Raw genomic sequence first — 23,890 nt, forward strand, 5'->3', positions numbered from 1 at the left:
TCTAGTCTTTATTACATAGGTCTATTAAATCAGAGATTTTGGGCTCGATGATCCTAGCAGAGTCGAAAAGTAATAATTTTGCCAAATTTTGATTTTTTAGGCAAAGTTATATAGAAATTATGTCATAGGTCCAAAATTCTTTTCTTATTTTTTTGATGTCAACAATATTTTCGGCCACTTTTTCATAACTTAGATGTGTCGAAGGGAAAAAAAATTAAAAAGAGCAATTTCAGGGACGAAAAGTTAAAGACCACCCCCAAAATAGGGCCATTCGTGCGAATTGCCTGGCCAGGGAGTGGGGCTTGATAAGCCTGATCTTCATGGTGGGCCGACCCAAGAGTCGTTTTGTTTTGATTTTTTTTTTTTGGGAAAATGTTTTTAACCTCTAGTTAATACAAATTTGAAAAACTTTGTCCTTTTTTTTTTTTTTTTAATTTTTTTATGTTAAGGGTTAGGAAAATTCAATCATCCTCTCTACGGCTTCAATGTTAAGGGAAGGGTACTTAATATAAGTACTAAATTTATATTGGCAAAATACCTACAAACACCCCCAAATTTGATACAGATTATTAGTTGTACTTTAAAATTATTCATAGTCTTAAAAATTCCTTAAATTTGGTTATTTGATAATTTTTTCCGTTGGACACTAATGTGATAAAGAGCATCAATGTACTCTCCTCTATGCGTGTGGAAGTGAAAAAAGTTTGAAAAATCATCTTTCAAGTGAGTATATTTTTACCCATTAGTTACCACATAATTATATATAATGGTTTGTTTACTGGAATTTGCTTATTTCATTTTGTTTCATCCTAATATACAATAAATAATTTATCCCAACGTTGTATTTTTAATTTCTTTTTTTTAGATACAACGGGTATTTGATTCAACTGTATACGAAATTTCTGAATCACTAAAGAGCAGAATTTTCATTTGATGGACGTCAGAGTCATATACATGCACGTTCAACAACAACAACAACAATGATGACAAATGAATTTCTATCATTTCATAGATTTATTGAAATAAATACAAAGTATTGCGCCTTAAAAAATAATTAATAGGATGAACAAAAGACATGACACACTAGTTTTATTATTTTTCCATTATATATTGTGAAGCTAGCTAGAAGCCTCTTCCCTTGCGGTTACTCGTGGACGTGAGAATTGTGAGTATAGCCATTGTTGTAAATCCAGCCAGCAAAAGACCACTTGCAATATAACCCCTCTCAATGATTTCTCCTCTTTCTATATCTTGCACTTTTAATTCAACGCTTACCCCAAACCCCAAACCAACACCGCTTGCCAAGAAAAATGCTATCACCTGCAATGCCAATTTGATGAAAATTTTAGAAGAGGTGAAATAGTTGTTGTTTGTAACTTTTTGAGACCGAAATATAAAGGAAAAAAAAAATTAATAAATTTTGAGGGGAATAGTTTTACCTTATCTCCATAGAAGTCAAACATTGGGAGAAATTTGCCTCTAATCAATCTCTTCTCTTTGACAGCATGATACATTGCGAAAGGCAGCTGAATCAATGAGTATAAAATTCCACCAGCTGCAGCAGCTAGCACATACCTTCAGTGGTGTAAAATTAATTATTACTAGTATAAAACTCAAACGAAAAAAAGAGAATTAATTAATGTACCTTACTGTATTTGTAAAGTAAGTCTACTAGGACATGTTTTTAATTGTTACATACAAGGAAAATGAAATCTAACAGTCCATTTTTTTGCCATACATAGAGCTCACCAATGCGTATCATTCTGTTTCCTGTATAATATATTACCATCTGTCTCAATTTAGGTGAAGGATTCGGGATGGGATTTGGTCTAGTAAGCTTTTGTCTAGTAAAGATTAATATTCCTCTTGATTCATGACATCTATCCAACTCCAAGAAATATTAGATGACTAGCATACATTCTGGCCTCCGGGACTCATGGTTAATATATAAAAGGAACTAAAAGAAAAATTAAAAAAAAAAAAACTTAGAAAAAGTAGTTAACGGCTGCTACCAATCCGTCGACTTCAGACCTTTTTCCGTTGACCCAAAAAATGTAACTCTTATGAAAAATTGGACAAATGTCATGAATGAAAAAGGGTATTGATTTTTACTGGATAAAAGTTTACTGGAACTAATTTCATTTCGAAAGATTTGAAATACTCCGAGTTTCAGAATATTTAATTTATGGTGTGAATTCGAGTTTAGATTCTTCAAGTCCTTCAAAATAAAATTTATATTTTTAAAAATTACATGAAAAGTTAGAGTACATGGTCCAAAATTAAATACCTATAGCTCTTGATACCACGGAATTGGGATTTGATGCTGCCGCGGAGCATACTGATAACTATTAGTGCAAGGGAAGCAGCACATAACAAGAGAGTTAAAATCCTAAGAGCAAGAATTGAATTGATTATAGCCCTTGATGATGCCATTACTCAATTCCCTTGGTTAGTTTTCCTCTAAGTGTTCGCTATATATGCATATCTCTCAACTTCATGTTCCTTTTATACACATTTAGACAAAAATCACCCAACTTAATTAAAATATGATTGAGATATCGATGTGGCCAAAGACTTTGTGTCCTAATAATAGTTTAACGTCATTGTACATAGCCGGACGAGAAAGTCACAGCGAGTACAAACTTTTCTAAGTAAAACGGCCGGCCAGTAATACATTATAGTAGTAAAGTAATGGTAAAACCTTTGAACTAAAACGCGTAAAATCCGTAAAAATTACCTTAATAAAGATATGATGGTTTAGTTTTAAAAGGGAAAGACAACACTAATATGTTTCATACATATATCAATGGCCCAACATGCATAAAAGCTTGGGGCCAATCACCCCCACTATGATCCTATTCTAAATTAAACTTCACCATAAAGCAATCCAACGCTCAACATCATCATATCTTCAAAATTTCTACCACTCTGCAGTGCCTAAAAGCAAGTTAAAGCAAACAGAAAAGCTAAAAAGTTAGCCAAATCTTCTTAAAGAAACCAGAATGCCTCCCCCAAAAGTAGAAATTCTCTTTAAAATATTCAACTCACCATCTGAATAAAGTTTCAGGGCATAGCTATGATTTTCACAAGAAATCTAAAATATAAAGAATTAATCACACAAAAAAGTTAAGAAATTCAATACCTATTAGATATATATATAAAAAATAATTTTAACCTTATATATCTTTCTTGTTCCTAGTCCCGCCATGGGTCCCACACCTTAAATCATGCACTCTAACTTAGCTCTGTTAATGAAGTATCACCAGTTTCTTAGCATCCCAAGCAAAGTATCTATCAACTTTTTCTTTTCCTAAGATAAAAAATATATTTTGTATCTTTCAAAACACTAGTCTCTATCCCCCCTTAGAGACCAATTATTCTTCTCCCATTTCTCTCCTCTCAGCCATGGCTCATCTTCTCTCAGCTTTTATTTTCATTATATTTCAAACTCTAGCACTACTCCCAATATCAGCTCATAGCCATGGCAATGCGCATACATGCAGATCATTCTGTGGAAACTTAACAGTCGATTACCCTTTCGCAATTCAATCCGGTTGCGGCCATTCAGGTTATAGGGATCTCCTATTTTGCATCAACAATGTTCTTATGCTTCACATTAGCTCTGGATCCTATCGCGTCTTAGACATTGATTACGCTTACCAATCCCTCACTTTAGACGATCCTCACATGTCAACTTGCTCGTCCATTGTATTCGGCAATCGCGGCAACGGCTTCGTTGTAGAAAGGTGGCGTGAACCGTACTTAAACCCTACGGCGGACAATGTGTTTATGCTGCTAGGTGAGTTGCAGGACCCGTGAAGACTGTACCGCAGTGGAATTGAATATGAGCGTCCGCACCTTAGTCTGAATATTTATTTATTTTAGACATAATGTGTAGATAGACATCTTAACTTGATTCCAACTGACAACTAAATCCTCTAATTTTAAGAATGCGCGTCTAGAGATCTCAACTCGTCCCTAAAGTGGACACCCGACGCTGATGTGACATGTATATTTGAATGTGTCTAGATGATCATTTTGTTAGGTTGAAATGTTCAACTGACACAGTGGAGATGAGTTGAGGTTATGTCTAGATGATCATTTTGTAAGTTAGAGTGTTTTGACAGTAGATGCCAAGTTTAAGTGTCTATCTATGTATTATGCCTTTATATTATTTTTCTACTGTAATAATTTGTGGTATTTTCACCAACAGGTTGCAAGGCGGAATCGCCGCTGTTCCAAGGGTTTCCGGGGAAGCATTTGCCGTGTCGGAATGTTTCCGGGATGGGCTGTGAGGAGTATTATGGGTGTCCAGGTTGGGATATAATTGGGCCAAAAAAAGTGGGCTCGGTGTATGGATCAGGCCCACCTGATTGCTGTGCAGTTTCGTTTGAAGCTATTAAGGCTATTAATTTGACTAAACTTGGTTGTCAAGGTTATAGCAGTGCTTATAGCTTAGCTCCACTGAGAGTGGTTGGGCCTCATGGATGGTCTTATGGGATAAGGGTGAAGTACTCAGTTGAAGGAGGTGACTCATTTTGTAAAGGTTGTGACGCAACAGGAGGATCTTGTGGCTATCATGTTAATGATTTTAGCAGTTTGTGCATGTGTGGATCGTGGAATTCTACTTCCAATTGTGATTCAGGTGATATACACATTTAGAACTCCAACTCGCTTCCTCCCAATTTATGCGGTCTCGAATCAATTTGATTAAACTTTAAAGCTAAATTGGATTAGATTAATTTATTATTTTAAAATTAAAATTTAGATATTCAAATATCATACAAAAAATATTATAGTATATTGCAATTGTTTTCTCATATAAATCTCATATTACTATGATGAAAAAATGCAGTTCACAAATCACAACATTGGTCAAAGTTTATATAATTTGAATATAAAGCAAAAAGTGTTACATAAACTGAGACAAGGAAGTAAAAGTCAACTGCAGCGTTTTCCTTATTTTATATTCCCACTTCTTTCCTTTTGATGTATTGTTTTATTTATGGTTGTTTTGGCAGGGAGAAGGTCTAAGTTTGCTTTCTCTACTATATGTATATGAAGTAGCTTAATTTTATCTTCCCATATGTTTTGTACATTCATAGCCTTGTCTTTAGATAATAGTTTCGCACTTACTCTTGCCACTAATAACGCTCTAGCACGAAATATGTGGAGTAAAATATTTTCGAGAAATTAAATATCTTTGTCAAGCTGAGGACATCATAATTTCTTTATTTACTTGAAATTCTCTCGCGTTTAACAAAAGTGAACGTTTATTTTACGTGCAGTCCACTCAGCTTCGCACAGAAGAACTTGGTCGATAATGGATGCACTTAAAGGTACGGATTTATTGTTAAATAGTAGCACTACTTACAATTCATGATACTATTATTTATTTTCTTAAGCGCATCATTATGTTTATATTTCTCTAAAACGTCTTACTTAATTAACATTCCACTCGTTAAGATAGTAAGAGTGAATTCGAAAAGAAAATAATAAATGTTTTTCTTAAATGTCAAATATTTGAAACCAGATTTAGTTGGTTAATGAGTAGTCATTTCTGGGGACTAATTACTGCTTTGATAAAATATAGGACTAGTGGGTTGTATTGCAGTCTGGAAGCTCTCCGCCACACTTGGATTGTAAGAAAGAAGTGACCTCTGGTATTGATTGATCCAAAAAAGAAAGAGTAGTTCAAATGTGCTTACCAGAAGAATATAAAGCAACTTATATCAATGTTGCATCTCAGCGTTAAAGACTGTGCTAGATAAGAGGACCGTATATTTGGTTCTTCACGGTTTTGTACCTTTTTTTTTTTTTAATTGGTGGAGTACCTAAATTTTCAATTTTGGCTGAAGAATTTGATTATATGTTATTGTTATATACGTACAAATAAGAGACAACAATGTGCACTTGATTCTTCAAGTTACTGTATAATTAAAGATGTATCTAAATATGAACTTGCTTATTCTAATGCTATTTCTTTCGCCGTCTTAATTTATACAATGTTTTTTTTTTTTTTTTTTTAATAAAACCATTAAATTTTCCAATAATTCAAATTCATTAACCTGTTCAAATTTAATACTTAACGTGATATTTTCTTATCAAATTAACTTTTGATAATATTTTACATTTCTTGTACCATCCCAGCATTATTATACAAGTTGAATGTAATGTTTTTAATTTCGTAACTAATCAAAGAGCTTCATATAAAGTGGGATAAACTACTTATTTTTGGTAACTATTTAACAATTATTCTTGTCGACATCCACAAGATCTTCGCTTAAGTGATGAGGTTGATGTGCCCTATATTTTTAAAGTTTTTCTTTCAAAGTGAAGCAACCGCATTGGTACCGCTTTATGTCAGCTAATTAGTTGTCACATAGTCTCTGGAAGCACACCAAAATTAATAAAGCAGGGCCATAATTTGAGAGTAAAAAAACAATAAATACCAGCTTTGCAATAGTGATAAGTATTTTTCATTTTCAATGGAATATTTTAAATTTGAGTTTTAAAAATAAATTATCCTAATTTTTTTATGATTCAAATTTTGAAAATAAAATCACCTTTAATAAGAACATTTTCACGTTAAACGTAATTTGTTCGATGGAACCCGGATTATACGACCCCCCCCCAAAAAAAAGCTCCATTAAACACAAGGGAACAAAAAGAACTAAAGAAGAATGACAAAACATGCTGAAAATAGAAAAGAAAAAAAAAAAAGCCAGAAAGAAGCAGTAGTAGTTGCCAGTTGCCCATAACGTAACCATTAATTGCATATGATTTATATTCCTTTATACACCCTTTTGTACTTACTTAAACTACGGTACTGAATTTCACATCCCAACATTTATTACGCCGAAAAGTAGACCAAAAAAAAGTGTTAAGACATGGCTCTGCTACATTGCCGCATTCCTTCTTTTGCAGTATTAGCAGCACCTGCAAATCGTTGTCTTCACAAACTGGACAGTACCAATTTACTATTTCACAATTCTAATAATAACCCAATTACCAAAACCACCCTTCTTGCTGCCTTGCCCAATTCGTATCAGCATTCTTCCATTTCTTCATTCAGTGAGGTAATTTTTTTTTTTTTTTTTTTTTGTATCTTTTCATTATTTTGAGTATGGTTCTGAATTGGGTTTTTGTAATTCACGGTTCAGTTGATCGAGGCTTTAATTAGTGGGAAAGACTTGACAGAATCTGAATCAGAAGATTCTCTTGATTACCTGTTGAATGGTGCTGATGAAGCTTTAATTAGTGCATTTCTTGTTCTTTTGAGAGCTAAAGGTGAAACCTTTGAAGAAGTAAGTACCAGTCTTCAATTACTTAGATTCACCCTTAGACGTAAAATGTTTATATTTAGATACACCTTTGGATATAGTGACTTTGATGAGATGAAGATTGCATCTTGTTCTTCAGTGCATTTGCTTTCACTGATCCGATGTAAGGCGTTTGGACATAAAAAATGTGATTTTTGAAAAGAAGTACAATGTATTTGAAGTTAAGTAGAAAAAGTAAATTTGGAAATTGAAGTTCTGTTCGAACATGTATTTAACTTTGACAAAAAGTTGAAATTTTGTCAGAAAAACTGGTCAAAACTACTTTTTCTCATCTTTAATTTTTCTTTTCAAAAGATCAGTCCAATGTATAGAAAAATGTGGTTTTGAAATAAAATTCATGGACAAGCGGCTCCTTGATATACTGTGATGTGCGAATGTTAAAACCTGTTTTGTTTATGGTGATGGTTAGGTAGTGGGATTGGCAAGGGCAATGATAAAGCATTGTAGAAAAGTGGAAGGATTAGGTGATGCGGTTGATATCGTTGGGACAGGAGGTGACGGTGCAAACACAGTGAATATCTCAACTGGTGCTTCAATACTTGCTGCTGCTTGTGGTGCAAAAGTTGCCAAGGTTGACATTTTTTTCCCAACATTCCGAGTTTTTTTGGTTTTCCTAAAAATTGTAGAAGATTGAGGCTGAAAACTCGTGGGATTTAATGGCAGCAAGGGAATAGGTCGAGTTCATCCGCTTGTGGAAGCGCAGATGTGCTGGAAGCACTAGGTGTTGCAATTGAGCTGGACCCTGAGGTTGGTGCAATTTGCTATCTAACATAGATTAATGCGAAGCAGTAGTTATAAGTGCTGAAAGAACCACTAGTGTCAAATTTACTTCTGTGGCTTGGATGTAGTAGCTTATATTATTCAGAATAAATACTTGTCACATTCACGCAATTAAACTGATTGGATGAGCCATCCAACAATTGCTGCGTAATGAGAATTTATCGTTCTTTTCTTTTTCTACCCTTGTAATTTTAGTGCACTTCTATAGATAGGAGGTAGGTACATCCAACACATGGACCAATATATTTTTTATTTTATTATGATGTCCTCCAAAGCTGCTATCGTTATTTCTCTGTAACTTATCTTGGAGACTTTGACTCTTAAGAATTTTCTTAGCATGATTGGCGTAGTTTTTCGTATAGGACTTATGTCTCTCTCCTGCACATGTGCTCATTGTGTTTGCTCTCACTTTGAGGGGTCATTTGTAGGCCATATTTCTTGTTGCTATATTTTTTGGGACGGTGGCCAAATGGTGTCAAGAATGAACTGCCCAATGTAGATTAATAGGCAGCCTAGGGTGTTATTATAGAGAACTGTATTGTTGTATAGGCTCTTTGTATACGAAAGATTTTCAAATTAATAAAACTATTACCTTATAAAAAAAAATAATAGGCAGCCTAACATCATTGTGCTCTCTTACTAGTCAAGGAATAATCTAAAACCTTGTGCAATAGCCTCTGGATCAGTAGAATTATTCATCATCTTTGATTTTTTAAGTGCTGGTGATTCTCAATGTTATTGGATTCAGGGGGTAAAAGAGTGTGTAACTCAGGCTGGAATCGGTTTCATGATGGCTCCAATCTACCATCCGGCGATGAAGATTGTTAGACCTATCAGGAAAAAGCTGAAAGTAAAGACAGTATTCAACATCCTTGGACCCATGTTGAATCCAGCAAGAGTGCCTTTTGCTGTAGTTGGAGTTTACAAAGAAGACCTGGTAAATCTTCAACTTCCAATTATTCTGATACCATAATGCTCTCAGTATGTAGTTATAACTTATAAGAATCTTGTACACATCAATTCTGAATATTGAGGTGCTATAGTTCTCATCTTCTCTGTTTTGGATTTGAGTTCATAGCTGTCTGACTTATCTCAGTGTTGTGCTTAGTGTTATATACATCCATTTTGTAACCAAGTTGTCCTTTCTTTAGGTCGACAAAATTGCTAAAGCAGTCCAAAGGTTTGGCATGAAAAGAGCACTGGTTGTTCACTCGGAAGGTCTAGATGAGATGAGTCCTCTTGGTATTGTTCCCTGCAGCAATTCTAGTAAATCTGTTAAGTGTCTTTTATACTGATGGTTCTTATCTTTTACCTCACTTTGCTATTATTGATATTATATTAATTTAACAGGGCCTGGATTAGTCCTTGATGTCACCCCTGATAAAATTGAGAAGTTCTCTTTCGATCCATGTAAGTAACTTGTCAAGATCAGGATCAGTTCACAATTCGTTAAAGAAAAAAAAGTTGGAAAGATTTCATGTATTAATTGTTTTACTCGGACAACTAGAAAACCAGCCTGTAAAATATGCAGGACGGAATTAATTTAACCCAAAAAAAATAAGCAGCATGGAATTAAATTTTTAGTGAATAATGATGAATTAGCCTTCGTGTGTTTGTGAGTAGTCCATTAGCATTGATTAAAACTAGTTTGATAAGCTCCTCTCTCTCTAGTGGACTTTGGCATCCCTCGCTGCACTCTTGAAAGCTTGAGAGGTGGAGGTCCAGAATACAATGCGGAGATGCTTAGACGTGTGCTCTCAGGAGCAACAGGACCAATTGCTGATGCGTTTGTAAGTCTTCTTCTGCTATACCTAAATCTCCTTATATGTTGCTCTAATTGGTGCAGCTTGGTGTAGATGTATATACACCATCTTATGAAGCAACTATAGAGCTTGTTTCCATGCTTAACGACTTTCTTCACCCCCCCCCCCCTCCCCGCCGCAATTTTTCACACTCTGTTGAACTACTGGCAGGCACTAAATGCAGCAGCAGCTTTACTGGTCAGTGGACGAGTTAAAAATCTGGCCGAAGGACTGTCATTAGCTCGCGACACACTACTTTCTGGCAAAGCTCAGAGGACACTTGATCTGTGGATACATGTTTCCAACGTAAGGACAATTTGTCAATGTTTATTTAAATAAGACTAGATCAGTTCACTGTATGCGTTCTCTGTTTTGCAGAGGGTGAAGGAAGAAGCTCTTCGCGTTGGTCCACTTTCTGCTTGAAAGTTGATGGAAAGTACCACATTGTACATGTTACAGGTTCCAAATTTGTGGCTGATCAAGATTGGGAGCCGCTCACAGTGGTTAAAAATTTAAAAATCAAAGCGAGGAGAGAAGACACTTCAATCAACTTGCACAATTTTTGGGTAGTTATAAGTATGAAAATTGAGAGGTTAAAAAGAACAAGAATGGCTGAGACCTTTTAGCCTTCTTAAGATTTTAAGGGCAGCTGTGTCTCTGTAGAATCATTGGCTGTAATACTTACAGCAAGGCGTGGAATTGCATTAGTTGCTGATTCAGAATTTTGTCCTAAGTGGTTCTATTAAAATAATAATTCAAATCAACAAGAACAACTGACATGACAAGTATCCAGATTCAATATATATTTAGTGAAAACCATCAAGATACATCATATTGAAATAGCATCACTGATCAATGATCGCATCAAATAGTTGCACTTTCAAATTCTTAATATACGTAACAACTTCAAACAACATATCGTTAAGCAATTCATTTTTCATGTATTTCAAGAAAAAGTTCTTAACCTTACTGACGGGTAATATTAGGCTTAATTTCACAAGCAAATTAAATAAATGAGTGACCATGTGTGATTAAGATTCATTTCAATCAACGTCTTGGGGTTGCTCACACTTTTGTCTGAGAAAGACCAGCTAAACGGGCAGATCTAAATTTGTTTTCTCCCATCTCTGTAGAATTCAACGTCCCATACAATAATTTCAGAAGTTCAGTTTCTGGCAATTTCAACTTCACTTCCAACAGTTTTCTAGGTAGTCCAGGAAGGGCAATTGGCAAGAACACGTCCACTACGACCAAGAAAAATGGACCAGCAACATGGCAGTCTCATCGCTCATCTTGATCATATATGTAGTGTTTTTGTGTGAAACTCATATCACCTTGTAATAAATCAATTCCTGCTTGGACCTAAAGCCCTTGAAGAAGTAACTTTAACATACTTCTACAGAAGCATCTTATTGCCTCTTTCTTTTCTATAGACAGCTAGAAGATGGTAACATCGCCTACTTTTTTCCTCAAAGGTGACTGCACCTCAATAAAATTAGATCTTGATCATCTTCTGTAAGAAATTTGAATAAGGCCAATACTAATCATATTCCAACACAACATACTTGGAACCAAGGAAGCACAACAACTAATGCGAGTATCTTTTATTAAATTATACTATGAAAACAAGAAAGATACATCAATCATCTGAAGTAAATGAGAGGCTGTAATTATGCTATATGTAAAACAAGAACATATAGCATTATAAATAGAGTAAGCAAACGAAGGTGTCTGACTCAATACAGAGTTGGTGTGACCCAAGTTGGAGGACAAACTCGACTGAAGGAAACACCCTCGTAAATCGGCTGGATGCTGCCATCTGCTAAGCTGAACACCCCCATGTCCGAGCCTCCTCCTTCTTCATAGAGGAGGTATGATAAATAAAAATCGTCTGTAAAATAAATATGATTGGACTTGATTCCTGGAAAATGAGAAGCTTGGACTGAAAGAGAAGCATTAGCACCCAGAAAAAAGGCTCTGTCCCCTAATTCCCTGGTTTGGGTCGCTTTGCCAGCAGGTAAATCGACCTGGAAAACTCGAAAATCTGTTGTCCCATATGTTATGCCCTCCTGACTAGTCAATCGGGGGATAAGCCTCAGCGGAATCCTGTCGCAATCATCTTTGACTTGCCTTAGTCGGATACCATTGCGCAAAACTACAAATAATGATCCTAGTGATTCTAGGATGTAGAACTGACCCTGATAGTAAACAGGACCGAATGGTAACTCTGCCACAATTTGACTCTTAGTGCCAGCAACATCACAAACTACGACGTGGCCTCGACTATTCACTGCGTAAAAGTGCCCATTAAAATATGTCACATCAAAATATCGAGAGTGAGTACGGTCCCAGCTAATCCTGGTCCATCTCAAATCTCCTGTTCTCCAAAAACTAAGGAAGTGGGCACCTGCCTCGATAACCATGAGAACATAGTCGGATGTATGAGAAGGACTAGCGGACAGAACTGCTTTATGGAAAAAGGTCATCACGTGGCCCACTCGGCGGGCATCATAGTTTTCTGTGGTATTCTGATGGGGCAATTCAATACGAACACCGGAGAAGGGATGTAGCAGACTAATTTCACCATCGTCTTCTCCAACTGTGATAAGCCATCCCATAGACTCCATACAACGTTTTCTGCTGGCTTTTGGGATCCTCTTGTTCAAAATCATGCCATTATAGAGGCTGAAGAATTTTCGACAACACGAGGAACTGCCATCATCCTCTTCCTCTTCAGCTAACATCAACCATTGAACTCTAGGCAACTCACTGTTAAAATTGTTCTTAGTGGCTGCAGAGTGCCACGATTTGCAGACGGTGCCGAAACTTAAATAGTCTTCAATCAGATTAAAACGCTTAGCTATGAGAACAAGCAAATCATCTTGAAGTTCCGTCCAATTAATTTCCACCATTGCCGAAATCTATCTATGAAGACTCCTCGTATATATTTCTGCTATATTTTTTCTGGGGGCTGTTGTTTTATGGTGACATCTCTCTTTCTATAGAGGAAGGAAAAATTGAAACTTTCGGTCGAAGAAAATCACTCTCTTGATTTGATACGGTTTCCCTTGCTATTTTTAGCATCGTTATTTATTGGAGATGATCTCTTTGGAGTAACTCATATGTTAGATACTATTCCTAAATCAGATTCAACAGTCAAAGCTTTTCTCAGCTGTTAATAATGTTGTATTGTAAACCACACTGACATTTATTTTGACATTCGAAAGATGCAGTGAATGTACAGATATAGAATACCTACAAGATGCATTCGTTTTATCTTTTATGCTTTTAAAGCTTATTGTTCTCCTTCTACATAATCTTCTCTATACAAATATTTATTGATAGTTTTTGAAAAAGGGAAGCAATCTTCTATAAAATGTCAATGTACGAACATTGATAAAGTAAAAATTATCATATCAAGCCAGTCATCTAGGAGGAGAAATTGTGTAATATCAAATATGTAAGATGTCCTCGGCAATGAAAGGAGAAATTGTACATGTCACATACAAAGACATAGAAGAAAGTAAAACCTTACAATAAAGAAAAAGACCCTTTAATGCAAGTTGAAGAGATAATCACTAATCTGGGTCCTATATCCTCAAAAGGGAAAAAGGAAAGAAATAATTAACAGCAAAGGAGCAAAGAATAAAACCATACTGTGATATCAGGTCAAAGATGATTGTGCCACCCTCTCTACATTGTTTCCCTATATATTCTCTTTTCACCATTTGTGCAATTAGTGACCATTTTCCATCTCCAAATTTCTCTACCAAATTGATCAAAATCCTGTGCACATATATAGTATATATAAAATTCAAATTTCCTAAATAATGTGAAACAACCAAATAAATTAACATTAGTAAGTAACATTGATTTTTCTAAAAGAAATCAAAATATCAGTCTTCTTCAATAGTCCATTGACCTTTGGCTGATTTTGACTTTTTTCGACCTCTTCCTATTTTTCTCATTGCTCTTTACAAGCTTCTTATTCATTCTTCCAACAATTTCTTTATGATTATGGAAATTACCTTTATTATCAACTGTATTAATGTATGAACTTTCGGCACAACATTAAAGATGCTAGGCTTCATATCTTGATCACACCTAAAATTGTAATTGTAATTCATATGTATAGAACTCTCAAAATTCTTCACGATTACTCGATTAGTGTGCTACCACTTGCACTACTATAATTAATTGTCATATACTCGTTTTAGTTTAGAGAGGCACAATATACCAATAATTTGTTCAAATTGGAAAATTCACTTAGAAAGGAATTAGTTATAACGCGATATTATCCCAACCAAACGTGGGATAAAAACATGTCAAATTTAATCTCTGGACTATTTATCATTATCCCTTGTACCAAACGAGCCCTTACCCTATGTTTGGATGGTTGTTTCCCGTGGTTCATTAATGTACAGTATGGTATGGTACGGTATGGTGTTGTATTATATTGTACTGTATTAATGAACACGATGTTTGGATAGACTGTATCGTTTGTTGTGGTTTAATAACATTTGCATTATTTGGTTTGACTATATGGTACTGTATAATAACTTGTAAGTTTACTAAAATATCTTTAATTCTTAATTAGAAATTAATTTATACATATTAATAAAACTCAGGTAAAGAATAAAATGAGAACTTTAAAAAATAAATAGGTAGTTGGTGGGGGTGGGGGAGGGGTGAGTGGTGTGAGGTGGGTGGTTGTGGGATGAGAGTGGGGGTAGTGGGTGGTAGGGTGGGGGTGAGTGGTGTGAGGTGGGTGGTTGTGGGATGAGAGTGGGGGTAGTGGGTGGTAGGGTGGGGGTGAGTGGTTGTGGGGGTAGTGGAGGGTGGGTGGGGTGGTGGAGGGGGTGGGTGGGGTGAGGGCGGTGGTGAGGGGTAGTGGGTGGTGGGGGTGGGTGGCAAGAGGAGTGGGGTAGTTAGGGGTAGGCATGGGGGTGGGTGGTAGGGTGAGGGTGGGGTGAGGGTGAGTGGGTGGGGTGGGGTGGGGGTGGGGTAGGGGTGAGTGGTAGGGTGGGGTGGGGGTAAGTGGTAGGGTGGGCGTGGGGGTAAGTGGTAGGGTGGGCGTGGGGTGGAGTGGATGGTAGAGGGTGAGGTATAATGGAGAAATGAAATACGTAACGCGGAAAAATCACAATCAAGTTATTTCAAAAATTGGGACTTTTCGCTGATTATATAGCTTGGAATGAACGAGGTTTCTGACACCATGACATAATTTAAAGAACAATGGAAATAAATATGGTTTCATAGAAAACCATACATTAATGAACCACGGGAAACCACCATCCAAACAGGGAGTTAGTGAATAATGACAAGCCACTAGCGTGTTGAGCAGCCAAAAGGTCCCCTCTATATATAACTGTCTCTCTTGTAGTTTAGCATTTTGTTCTTAATCGCCTTCTTCATTTTCTAGATCTCCGCTCCGTCTTCTACAACCAATTACTCCTTGCGTGCTTTATGGAATGGAAAAAAAAGGAATGGAAAACAATGGAAATGGAAACCAAAACAATGGCGCCAACAATCCCCAAAACCTTGATGCCATCAATCCCTAAAACCCTGCCAACAATCCTAATCCTAACCCTAATCCTCTGTTCGTTAATCTTGGTTTCGTTTGCTTTACTTGCTCTAGAGACTTTGGCACTGAACGTAAACTGCTTAAAACAGACGAGGGCATAAGGCAGGGCGTTTTACATTTGCCTCGGCGAGGCGTAAGCCCCATGGTTATTTATTTTTAGTATTCATAAAATATTATAATTACAATAAATATTTTTGAATGGGTAAAATTGCATTAAAAAAATAAAATAAAACTGTAAATAAATGATAATAGTAACATTAACTTTTATGTTAGTGAGGATCAATTCAAGTAAATAAGATATTAGTCATGTGTTTTAAAGACATCACCTAGGACGATATTGTAAAAACTTTATTTAATAATACGAAGATTTGAGTAGTTTAGTTAAAAGTTTTAAAATGCATGTTTTTTCTTTCTTTTGGTATATATATTTTGTATTTTTTTTTACAATTTCCAATATTATTTAAGAGAAATTTAAACCATTAAATTTAACGGTAAAATTTTTTGAGGCCTCAAAAGTTTGAGGGTCTAAAACAAAGCTTTACTAGCCTCACCCTTGAGCCACCCCTGCTTACGACTTGTTATTACATATAACATAATTTTACAAGTATAAAAAATACAATGAAATAAAAGCTATTATGAAATATAAATCAACTCTAACATCTTAACTTTTCAAATAACAAAAAAATCACAATTTCTTAAAACAATATTACTATCATACTATTCATTTTATATCAATAAATTTTATCATTATTGTAATTAAAACGTAATTCCTTCATGAATAAAATGAAAATTACTTTCAAATAGCGAAATAATAAAATATGATAACTTTGATATATAAGACAAAAGACAAATGGCAAGTGAAAATGTACAAATCAGCTATGTATTTTTAAAAGAAATATTAAGTGATATTCACCCTCACGATGTTCTCAAATAGTGAATATGCAATACTACGACTTGTTATTTGATTTACACTCAATCTTCTTATTTCTATAGATGAAAAATTATTAAGTATCATTCATTTGTTAAAGAATTATGAGGGTCAAAGATTTTAATTGTAAGAACTGTTAGGCAAGCCTCGAGCGTTTGGCGTGTTTAGGGCATACAGTCGGGAAAATTTCATAAATGACTACATTTTAAGGGTTAAAAATGCTGCACAAGAACATTTTGCTTATTTAGCTACTTTTTTGTTTCTTGTATTCATTTTTTTTGTATTATTTTTGTTTCGCTCTATTCATGACTAAAATAACTTTGTATTCATGAAATAATTATTTGTATTCATAAATTGGCTTATTTTATTCATGAATACAACAAGTAAAAAACTGAATACATATACACCAATAATTACACAAAAACATCATATTTTCCGGTATGTATACAATAGATAGATACAACATAAATACACCAAAAAATTAACAAATACAAGCGAAAAACATTGTATACACGGTAAATATACAACAAATACAGCAAACAATTAATGAATACACTGAATTGTATGCTAAAAAATTAATGAATACATTGAAAAAGAAACGTGATTTTTCGGAGACGGTACCAAATTTGACCGAGAAAAGCCGCGTCGGCGGACTTCGACAAAGCAACACTTGTCGACGGTGAAGATCTGATGTATATCCGGTCAGATCCGGCAAAAATTTGACCAGATCTGACCGTCAAAGTTCACCGGAGAAGGATGCAAGGCCAATTGGTGAAGATCTGATTTATAACCGGTCAAATCCGGCCAAGAGCTGACCGTCAAAGTTCTCCGGAGAAGGATAAGAGGCCAATCGGTGAAGATCGATGTATATACGGTCGATCAGACCAAGATCGACCGGATCCGACGTAAGTAAAAGTTTGTCGGAGAAAGGTCGCGGTGGCCGGCGGCAGAGCAGGAGTGGGGGAGAGGGGAGAGAGAGAGATGGGAGGATTGGGTTGGAAGTGAATAATGTGATGATGGGGTATTTTACTTTGTATATATATATATAGCTATAAGTTGTATTTAACATATAATTATTACCTATGGAATGTAATTATTTTAAACTATAACTACTAAATATAAATATGTAGTAATGTTAGTTATGCTATGTAGTTATCCCCATACAGTCGGATGCTTAGGGCGTAAGTCTCACATGAACTAAGCCCCGCACGTGAGCCCCGGGATGATTTGCCAGTGCCTTGCCCCAAGGCGAGTCTTGAAACTGCCTTTTAAAGCACTAATCACAACAAAATCAACAAGTACGAATGCCTGCCATGCAACAATGTCTTCAGGTGGGCTACAGATCTCGCAAGGCACAGGGAAACTTTTCACGGACAACAGTGATGATTCCGAGGTTATATCGATTTACTTTTCTGGTTAAAATGTTTTATATATGGTGGCTAAATTTTGCTATTGTCTATATTTACAGGGTATTGGTGGTTTGCCCGTATTCATCAGTACTTTTAGAGCAGTTGTAAGTTGTGACTTCTGTAGATGGAACTCTGTTTCTTTATCTAGTATCGAGGTGTTATATAATAGTTGCACTCCACTGTCTCACTTTACCTAGTCAAATTAATATATAGTATATATTTTAATTCCAAATAAGGAAATGTGCTCGAAGCCACATGCAGGATAATATAGGTAGATGCTGGGCATGTGTAACTCAAAAGGTTTCCAGGGCGAGTAAATTAACACATCTAGTATCATGTGTAACTGGGTGATTTGTAATAGAAAAATAAAAATAAAACAGAATTCAAGCGATTCCGACTCTGGTATTTAGAAATCTGTTGCTGCCTTTGTTGACTCCAGAAATATTTATAGAGTTATTAGGCTACTTGTTTACTTTCTTGTTTCCGTGTATGTGCACGGGGATGCTGCATTAATGCTACTTAGAAACTTAATACTCAATGTGAGCACTATTCTTTTGCAGACTTGTGATATATTCCTGACTTATTTCTGTTGGAAAATCTTGGAGGTCTTCCTGTTGTAGTAAGTAGGCTATTATCAGTACTTCATTGTTTCTTTTAGGATACAGCCACTACTGGAAAATGAGCCTATGGCAACAAACTTATTAGCAACGGTCACACAACCGTTCCTATAGATCATATATTGCAACAGTTTCAACCGTTGCAATAGGACTGCGATGCTATTGGAACATTTCGACTCTTAAACCGTTGCAATAGTGTTTGAACCGTTGCCATAGCTCTAGTTATTGCTACAGTTTTGTCCACCGTACCAACAGATGTATCTAATAGAACACATTTGGGGTAAAAAAATTCTATTGGTACGGTTTTTAGTTCCCTCATTATTTTCCCCGTAAAATTTCACTAATCCCTCCAAACCCCCAAAAACTTTGTACTCTTTTCTTTTAATCGGTATTTGTCTATTTATTCTAAAAAAAAAAAAAAAAGACAAAGTTCCAAAACGACGAAACACCAATTCATACCACAAAATTGCAAACCCTTTTAACACCAACTCTTATCACAAAATTGCAAACCCATTCAAAGTACGTTCTCCTTCCTCTACGCCATGTCCATACCATTAGCTTATTGCTATTAGCTTTTTCTTTTAGGAATTTCAAACAAAATATAGAAAAGAAAATTTCGGGGAAAATGTTAATATACGATCCATTTTTTTGTTGGGTCTTGCTCTGCGCAAAATCTAATTGATTTTGATATTGATGTGCTTTTCTTGTTGGGTTCTCTTTGAACGACGGACACACCAACACTTTACGATGTGAATCGCAGTGGTGAGGCTTCAATTGAGATTCTTTTTCCTTTTCTGAAGTTAAATAGTTTGTCTTTTATTCTAAATCCCATTTACCCAGAAAAGATTACACCTTTCTTAGAATTGTTTTATTGATTTTTGGTCAAAATTTTACGTAGAGTTTGTTCGAGTTCGTCGATTGAGGTTGCTTACAGAGATTTGATATTTAGCTCGATTGATTGCGTCTGCTTCTCTCCAGGTACTCCCTTGTCATAATTTTTTTGTATTTATTTTGCAATTCTCAATAGTTGATTCGAATTGTAGTCCCATATTCCTTTGATATACCTTGTATGCACGAGATGTGTAATACAAATTTTGGGGTTTGTTTTTGGGGGTTTGTCCCATTATAATTTTCGAATTAAATTTTTTAGTGTTCTCTTTGGTATTTTTTCTTAAAATTTATTACGGATTGGTTTCTTCTTATCTTTGTAAAAGGTTGTGTTGAAATTTTGGAGATTTAAGCTTATGTGTTTGCTTTCTTAAGAGGATTTATACTTTATGCTTAAGATGCGTAATTGGTGGAATTTTTTATGGTAGTTGTTTCCAAACATTAGTTATTATGGTAATTAATAAGCTTAACTAAGGTTTGGTGTGATAAACATACACGGTAGATGAATGTTGTTGGCTTGATTAGATCGTATGTTGTGGCATTTTGTTCCATTTTTATGGAGTCCAGTTTTATGTTGTAAAGATAGTCTAGTTTGATATGCTTTCATTTGGCTTGTTCTTGAATGGTCCGTTGTTAGCATTATTTAATTTATTTTGTAGCTTTAGTTGTTATGGTAATTTCCTTGAACTAAAGTTTGGTCTTTGATGGGATAAATGTAGGCAACGGCGGTGTTGTTGGTTTGGTTGAATCATGTTATGGTATTTGTTCTTAATGAAGTCGATTATCTTTGGTAGAAGGAGTTTATTTCTATGTAATGGGTGGAGTGCTGTTTTGTTTGAACTTAGGATCAAAAAATGAATTAGTTTAGTTAAGATGTTAAAATTTTGAGGTTTTGTTCGATAATGGGATGGATGAGTAACATAATAGGATAAAGGGGGGTAGGGAGTGGCTAGTTATTTTGGTTGAATGACATGAAAGACGAAGTAAGATTGTAGCTAATAATTGCGACCCCGGCCACGATCTTAAATAGGTTCATGAGATCTGTTGGTGATACCATGTATTTGTGCGGTCACATGTGGTCTACTTCTGATCCGATGAAACTTGTTAAGATTAAAATAATCGGTAAGGGTATATGATTTGTGCATGGCACCTTGACCTAACCCCCACCCCTTCTTTTGCCTTTACACTTTGCTAAATGCTTATTTGTGTAAGTGACTCATCTAAGATTGGCTGCGTATGCATTTGGCCACTGCATAGTACCTTGCCAAGCCTCCCTCTTGCATTAGCCAGGCTCGAACTAGTTAGTAAGCATTCCCTCTTGGTTAGATAAGGTGTCCGTGTAGGTTGATCACCGTATGTTTACTATGCCTGCATCCCCGTGTATACCTCTTGTTGAAACTAGCTTTGTCTTCTCCTTGAGCGCCCTTGCTGTTTGAAGTATTTTGGCATATTTGGCATACTGTTATTGCATTGAGTGTGCGATCATCCACTTCATGTGTGTGTCTTACTATGCTCATATCATTTGTCAACAAAACACCCGTACTTGAAGACCGTTCAATGATTTTTTAGATTTCTTAAGTGTATAACCTCTCTCTCGCAAGGCATCATAAAGTCATGTCTATTATATCTCTATCCCCTCACCTTATTTAGTGTTTATCCATATTGTTCAGTGCCTTGTTTCTCTTTTTCTTCTTGTTCTTTTCCTTTTCTTTCCTTGTTTGATGTTGACATCCATAGTCCTCCTCTTTCTCTTGAGGGCACATTTTTCTGCCTCTGCTTCACCTTTCTTAGCCGTCACCTTGTTTATTTTGCCTTTATGTGTGTACGTGCGTCTCTTTTCTTTACCGTGTCCATGAGACCTTCTTAACTTAAGATGACTCTTGTTTATCATTTTTTTTTTTTGAAATTTTCCATAGTTGATTAAATATGCTTTATACGTTAGAAAGCTACATTTGTTCGGAAAAGAAATTCTTGTTTTTGCTATAAAGTACCTTTTTTTCTTTCACTTAAACACAACTAAAAGTCGCCCTCCAAGGGACTTTTATAAACACAACTAAAAGTACGCCCTCCGGACACTTTTATACTTAAACACAACTAAAAGTCCCCCCTCCGTGACTTTTTCTTAAACACAACTAAAAGTGCGCCCCCCTCAGAGCGGACTTTTATAACTGACTAAAGTACGCACCCCTCGGCGGACTTTTAGTTGAACATAACTAAAAGTACACGGAGGGCGGACTTTCCTAATATATATATATATTTTTTTTTAACTTTTCAAAGTTCCATTCGTGCTTCATAATATCTGCTTGGATCAAATGCTTCTTTGGTTGTCATCCCATAGTTTATTTGGCTACCAACAAAAATTATCTTAGCCAAATTAGATAAACCACCTATGAAGATATAGAGTTGGGACCCGACCGCTCGGCACTTGTCAATAAAGTCATAACAATCTTTTAACTTAAAAACTTTTAACTAGTATTCTCGAGAAATAATCTTTACTACATATAAAGTACCTTTTTTTCTTTCACTTAAACACAACTAAAAGTCCTTTCCTATAGGATTTTTCTTAAACACAACTAAAAGTACGCCCCTCCGGCGGACTAAGTAATCTTGATTCGTTCCCACTGACTGTATGTGTGTATATATATATATTTGTGTTTTTGTTCTCTTGAAATGCTAATTCCCAGTAAATCATCCCAGCAACTGATACAAGAACTTAAATATCTTTAAGTTTCCAAACATGAATTTAGTAATAATATAACTACTGCCTATATAAGTTTCGTAAAAATGCATTGAGTGTGTACACGCTTGTTTTTTTTCTCTTGGTAAATAACTTGTATTATAAACAAAAAGTAACATTTTACGGCTCATGAAAAATGAGCTATGCTTCTTCGACAATATCCGCATAGTCGGCTCATGCATTAGTTCTTAATGTTCTAATTGCACCCAGAGATGCACTCCGATAAAAGCCACTTTCATCTAGGCTTGTCCCTAGGTGTAACTAAAATGGATAAAAGTTAAATTTGGTCAACCGGTTGGCTATCTTTGGTTTCTTGTTTGCCCTTTGATGCACGTCTTGTATTATCGCCTTGATGATCAAATTTGCGGGCTAACTCTTATTGAAAAATTTGTTGATTCTTTCCTCCGTATACTATACACGGCGGCTAGGATCGTACGATAGACTTTAGCTTAAGGGCTTTTACCCCTTGCATTACCTTTCTGCTTGACTAAGCTACCTTTCCATCCTCTGGCATTCCTTACGATACCCATCCATGATAGCGACTTTTCCGGAAGCCCCGAGAAATCACGGATAAAGAACAAGTGCTTTATGCTTTCATTTGCAACATCACATAGTGGACAGCTGTAGTCATTTGTCTCACCCCATTTATATAGTTTGTCTACGGATTGTGATCTTGTGAAAAGCGACTAACGATACACAAAAGTCCATCTAGGCGATCCTTTATTATTAAAAATTCTCATCGGGGCAACTTCGGAAACCGACCCCGCAGCTTAACAAACAACACCTTGGTTGAGAATTTACGCATCTTTTAACCTCGTCCATAGAGTGCACGCTTGTTATCATTATTGATTATTGCTTTTACGTAGGAAATACTTTGTGTTCTTTATAGAGGTGTGTTTATGAGATACAATGCTGATATGGTTATTTGGATTAGATGTCATTATTATATTTCTTGTGTGATTAGTATAACATTGTTCTTAGTGCCTATTTGGATTGGCTTATTTTAGGTGATTTTAAGCTAAAATAGCTTTTAAGTGCTTGTGTAGTATTTGGATAAAATAAATAAGGACTTTTAAGCACTTGTCTTTAAGCTAATATGACAAAAATAAGCCAAAAAAAAGCCACAAGCTAGAATTTCTAACTTATTGCTTTGGCTTATAAGTCAAAATGTAAAAGCCCATCCAAATGGGAAGTATTAGTCTCTCGCTTAGTAATGAAAAGAGTTATGACATTGCTTATTCTTTTCTTGAAGGTGTTGAAAATGAAGAAAGGAAGGCATGGCCGGTAGAAGACCTTACTCAAGAAGATATTTCACTTGAGAAGATTTTTGGATTTTCTTTGAAGCTTTAGATGTTCTAGGAATATTTTGCTATTGACATTTTGGAACTCGTACACTCTTTAAATGTAAAACTTTTATGTAGTTGGGTTTAACATTTTGCTTTTATGGATATTATAACTAGCTTGTGGACAATATGTATTATGAAAAGTTTCATTTTGTGATTTTATATAATTTGTAGTGCATTATAAATTATTTATAAACGGGTTGTTATTTTAATTAAAGCGTTGCAATAGCTTACCTAGTGGCAACAAGCTCCAAATTAAACATGGCAACCGTTGCGATAGGTCATGTAACGACTAGCAATAGACATTTACGAATTGTCTCTAATCAATAAAAACGTATGATAGGCAAATAAGCATTGCATAAAGTCCAATAGTGTAATAACCTCGATTAAAGCGTTACCAATAAGCCTAACAAATATTTGCGCTGAGAATACATGGGAGTTATTTTTAGCAGTTCAATT

The 23,890-nt window shown here is 35.5% G+C and overlaps 4 protein-coding genes and 1 long non-coding RNA gene across 7 annotated transcripts; 3 read left to right on the forward strand and 2 right to left on the reverse strand.

Annotated features, from left to right (window-relative positions):
* Positions 1–1,122: 1,122 nt before the first annotated feature.
* On the reverse strand, positions 1,123–2,433 carry LOC132057542 (CASP-like protein 4D1). Its single transcript, XM_059450180.1, has 3 exons — positions 2,288–2,433; positions 1,440–1,575; positions 1,123–1,320 (listed from the first exon to the last, which is right to left on the reverse strand). The coding sequence occupies exons 1-3, from the start codon at positions 2,431–2,433 to the stop codon at positions 1,123–1,125; spliced, it is 480 nt and encodes a 159-aa protein (XP_059306163.1).
* Positions 2,434–3,294: 861 nt separating this feature from the next.
* On the forward strand, positions 3,295–5,974 carry LOC132058187 (uncharacterized). The gene is made up of 4 exons (XM_059450739.1): positions 3,295–3,799; positions 4,214–4,645; positions 5,289–5,339; positions 5,594–5,974. Exons 1-4 carry the CDS (start codon positions 3,406–3,408, stop codon positions 5,644–5,646), a joined length of 930 nt encoding a protein of 309 aa, XP_059306722.1. The 5' UTR covers positions 3,295–3,405; the 3' UTR covers positions 5,647–5,974.
* Positions 5,975–6,874: 900 nt separating this feature from the next.
* LOC132055939 (anthranilate phosphoribosyltransferase, chloroplastic-like) lies at positions 6,875–10,698 on the forward strand. 3 transcript variants are annotated; one of them, XR_009414682.1, is made up of 11 exons: positions 6,875–7,079; positions 7,164–7,307; positions 7,753–7,914; positions 8,007–8,090; positions 8,872–9,060; positions 9,275–9,365; positions 9,474–9,533; positions 9,795–9,913; positions 10,097–10,231; positions 10,304–10,434; positions 10,467–10,698. XR_009414682.1 is itself a non-coding variant. In XM_059447969.1 (10 exons), the coding sequence occupies exons 1-10, from the start codon at positions 6,891–6,893 to the stop codon at positions 10,346–10,348; spliced, it is 1,218 nt and encodes a 405-aa protein (XP_059303952.1). In that variant the 5' UTR covers positions 6,875–6,890; the 3' UTR covers positions 10,349–10,698. The 3 variants fall into 3 exon arrangements, 1 of the variants encoding a protein (XP_059303952.1); XR_009414683.1 differs by having other exon boundaries at positions 10,304–10,425; positions 10,458–10,698; XM_059447969.1 differs by having other exon boundaries at positions 10,304–10,698.
* An 804-nt stretch (positions 10,699–11,502) lies between these two features.
* Positions 11,503–13,162, reverse strand: LOC132055941 (F-box protein SKIP23-like). The gene has a single exon (XM_059447970.1). The coding sequence runs from the start codon at positions 12,835–12,837 to the stop codon at positions 11,662–11,664; it is 1,176 nt and encodes a 391-aa protein (XP_059303953.1). The 5' UTR covers positions 12,838–13,162; the 3' UTR covers positions 11,503–11,661.
* Positions 13,163–19,188: 6,026 nt separating this feature from the next.
* On the forward strand, positions 19,189–23,549 carry LOC132058188 (uncharacterized). The gene is made up of 3 exons (XR_009415203.1): positions 19,189–19,225; positions 19,362–19,441; positions 23,341–23,549. It is a non-coding gene; the product is annotated as an uncharacterized LOC132058188 (long non-coding RNA).
* The last annotated feature ends 341 nt before the right edge of the window (positions 23,550–23,890 follow it).

The sequence above is a fragment of the Lycium ferocissimum genome, chromosome 5, assembly GCF_029784015.1.
Source record: "Lycium ferocissimum isolate CSIRO_LF1 chromosome 5, AGI_CSIRO_Lferr_CH_V1, whole genome shotgun sequence".
Lineage (NCBI taxonomy): Eukaryota > Viridiplantae > Streptophyta > Magnoliopsida > Solanales > Solanaceae > Lycium > Lycium ferocissimum.

Coding starts and splice junctions, on each gene's coding strand:
- LOC132055941 (XM_059447970.1), bottom strand. CDS start 12,837: ATGGTGGAAATTAATTGGACGGAACTTCAAGATGATTTGCTTGTTCTC.
- LOC132055939 (XM_059447969.1), top strand. CDS start 6,891: ATGGCTCTGCTACATTGCCGCATTCCTTCTTTTGCAGTATTAGCAGCA. Junction 7,308..7,752: donor AAGGTGAAACCTTTGAAGAA/GTAAGTACCAGT, acceptor GGTGATGGTTAG/GTAGTGGGATTGGCAAGGGC. Junction 9,914..10,096: donor GACCAATTGCTGATGCGTTT/GTAAGTCTTCTT, acceptor AACTACTGGCAG/GCACTAAATGCAGCAGCAGC.
- LOC132058187 (XM_059450739.1), top strand. CDS start 3,406: ATGGCTCATCTTCTCTCAGCTTTTATTTTCATTATATTTCAAACTCTA. Junction 3,800..4,213: donor CAATGTGTTTATGCTGCTAG/GTGAGTTGCAGG, acceptor TTTCACCAACAG/GTTGCAAGGCGGAATCGCCG. Junction 5,340..5,593: donor GATAATGGATGCACTTAAAG/GTACGGATTTAT, acceptor GATAAAATATAG/GACTAGTGGGTTGTATTGCA.
- LOC132057542 (XM_059450180.1), bottom strand. CDS start 2,433: ATGGCATCATCAAGGGCTATAATCAATTCAATTCTTGCTCTTAGGATT. Junction 1,576..2,287: donor CGTGGTATCAAGAGCTATAG/GTATTTAATTTT, acceptor ACACCACTGAAG/GTATGTGCTAGCTGCTGCAG. Junction 1,321..1,439: donor TTGACTTCTATGGAGATAAG/GTAAAACTATTC, acceptor TTGGCATTGCAG/GTGATAGCATTTTTCTTGGC.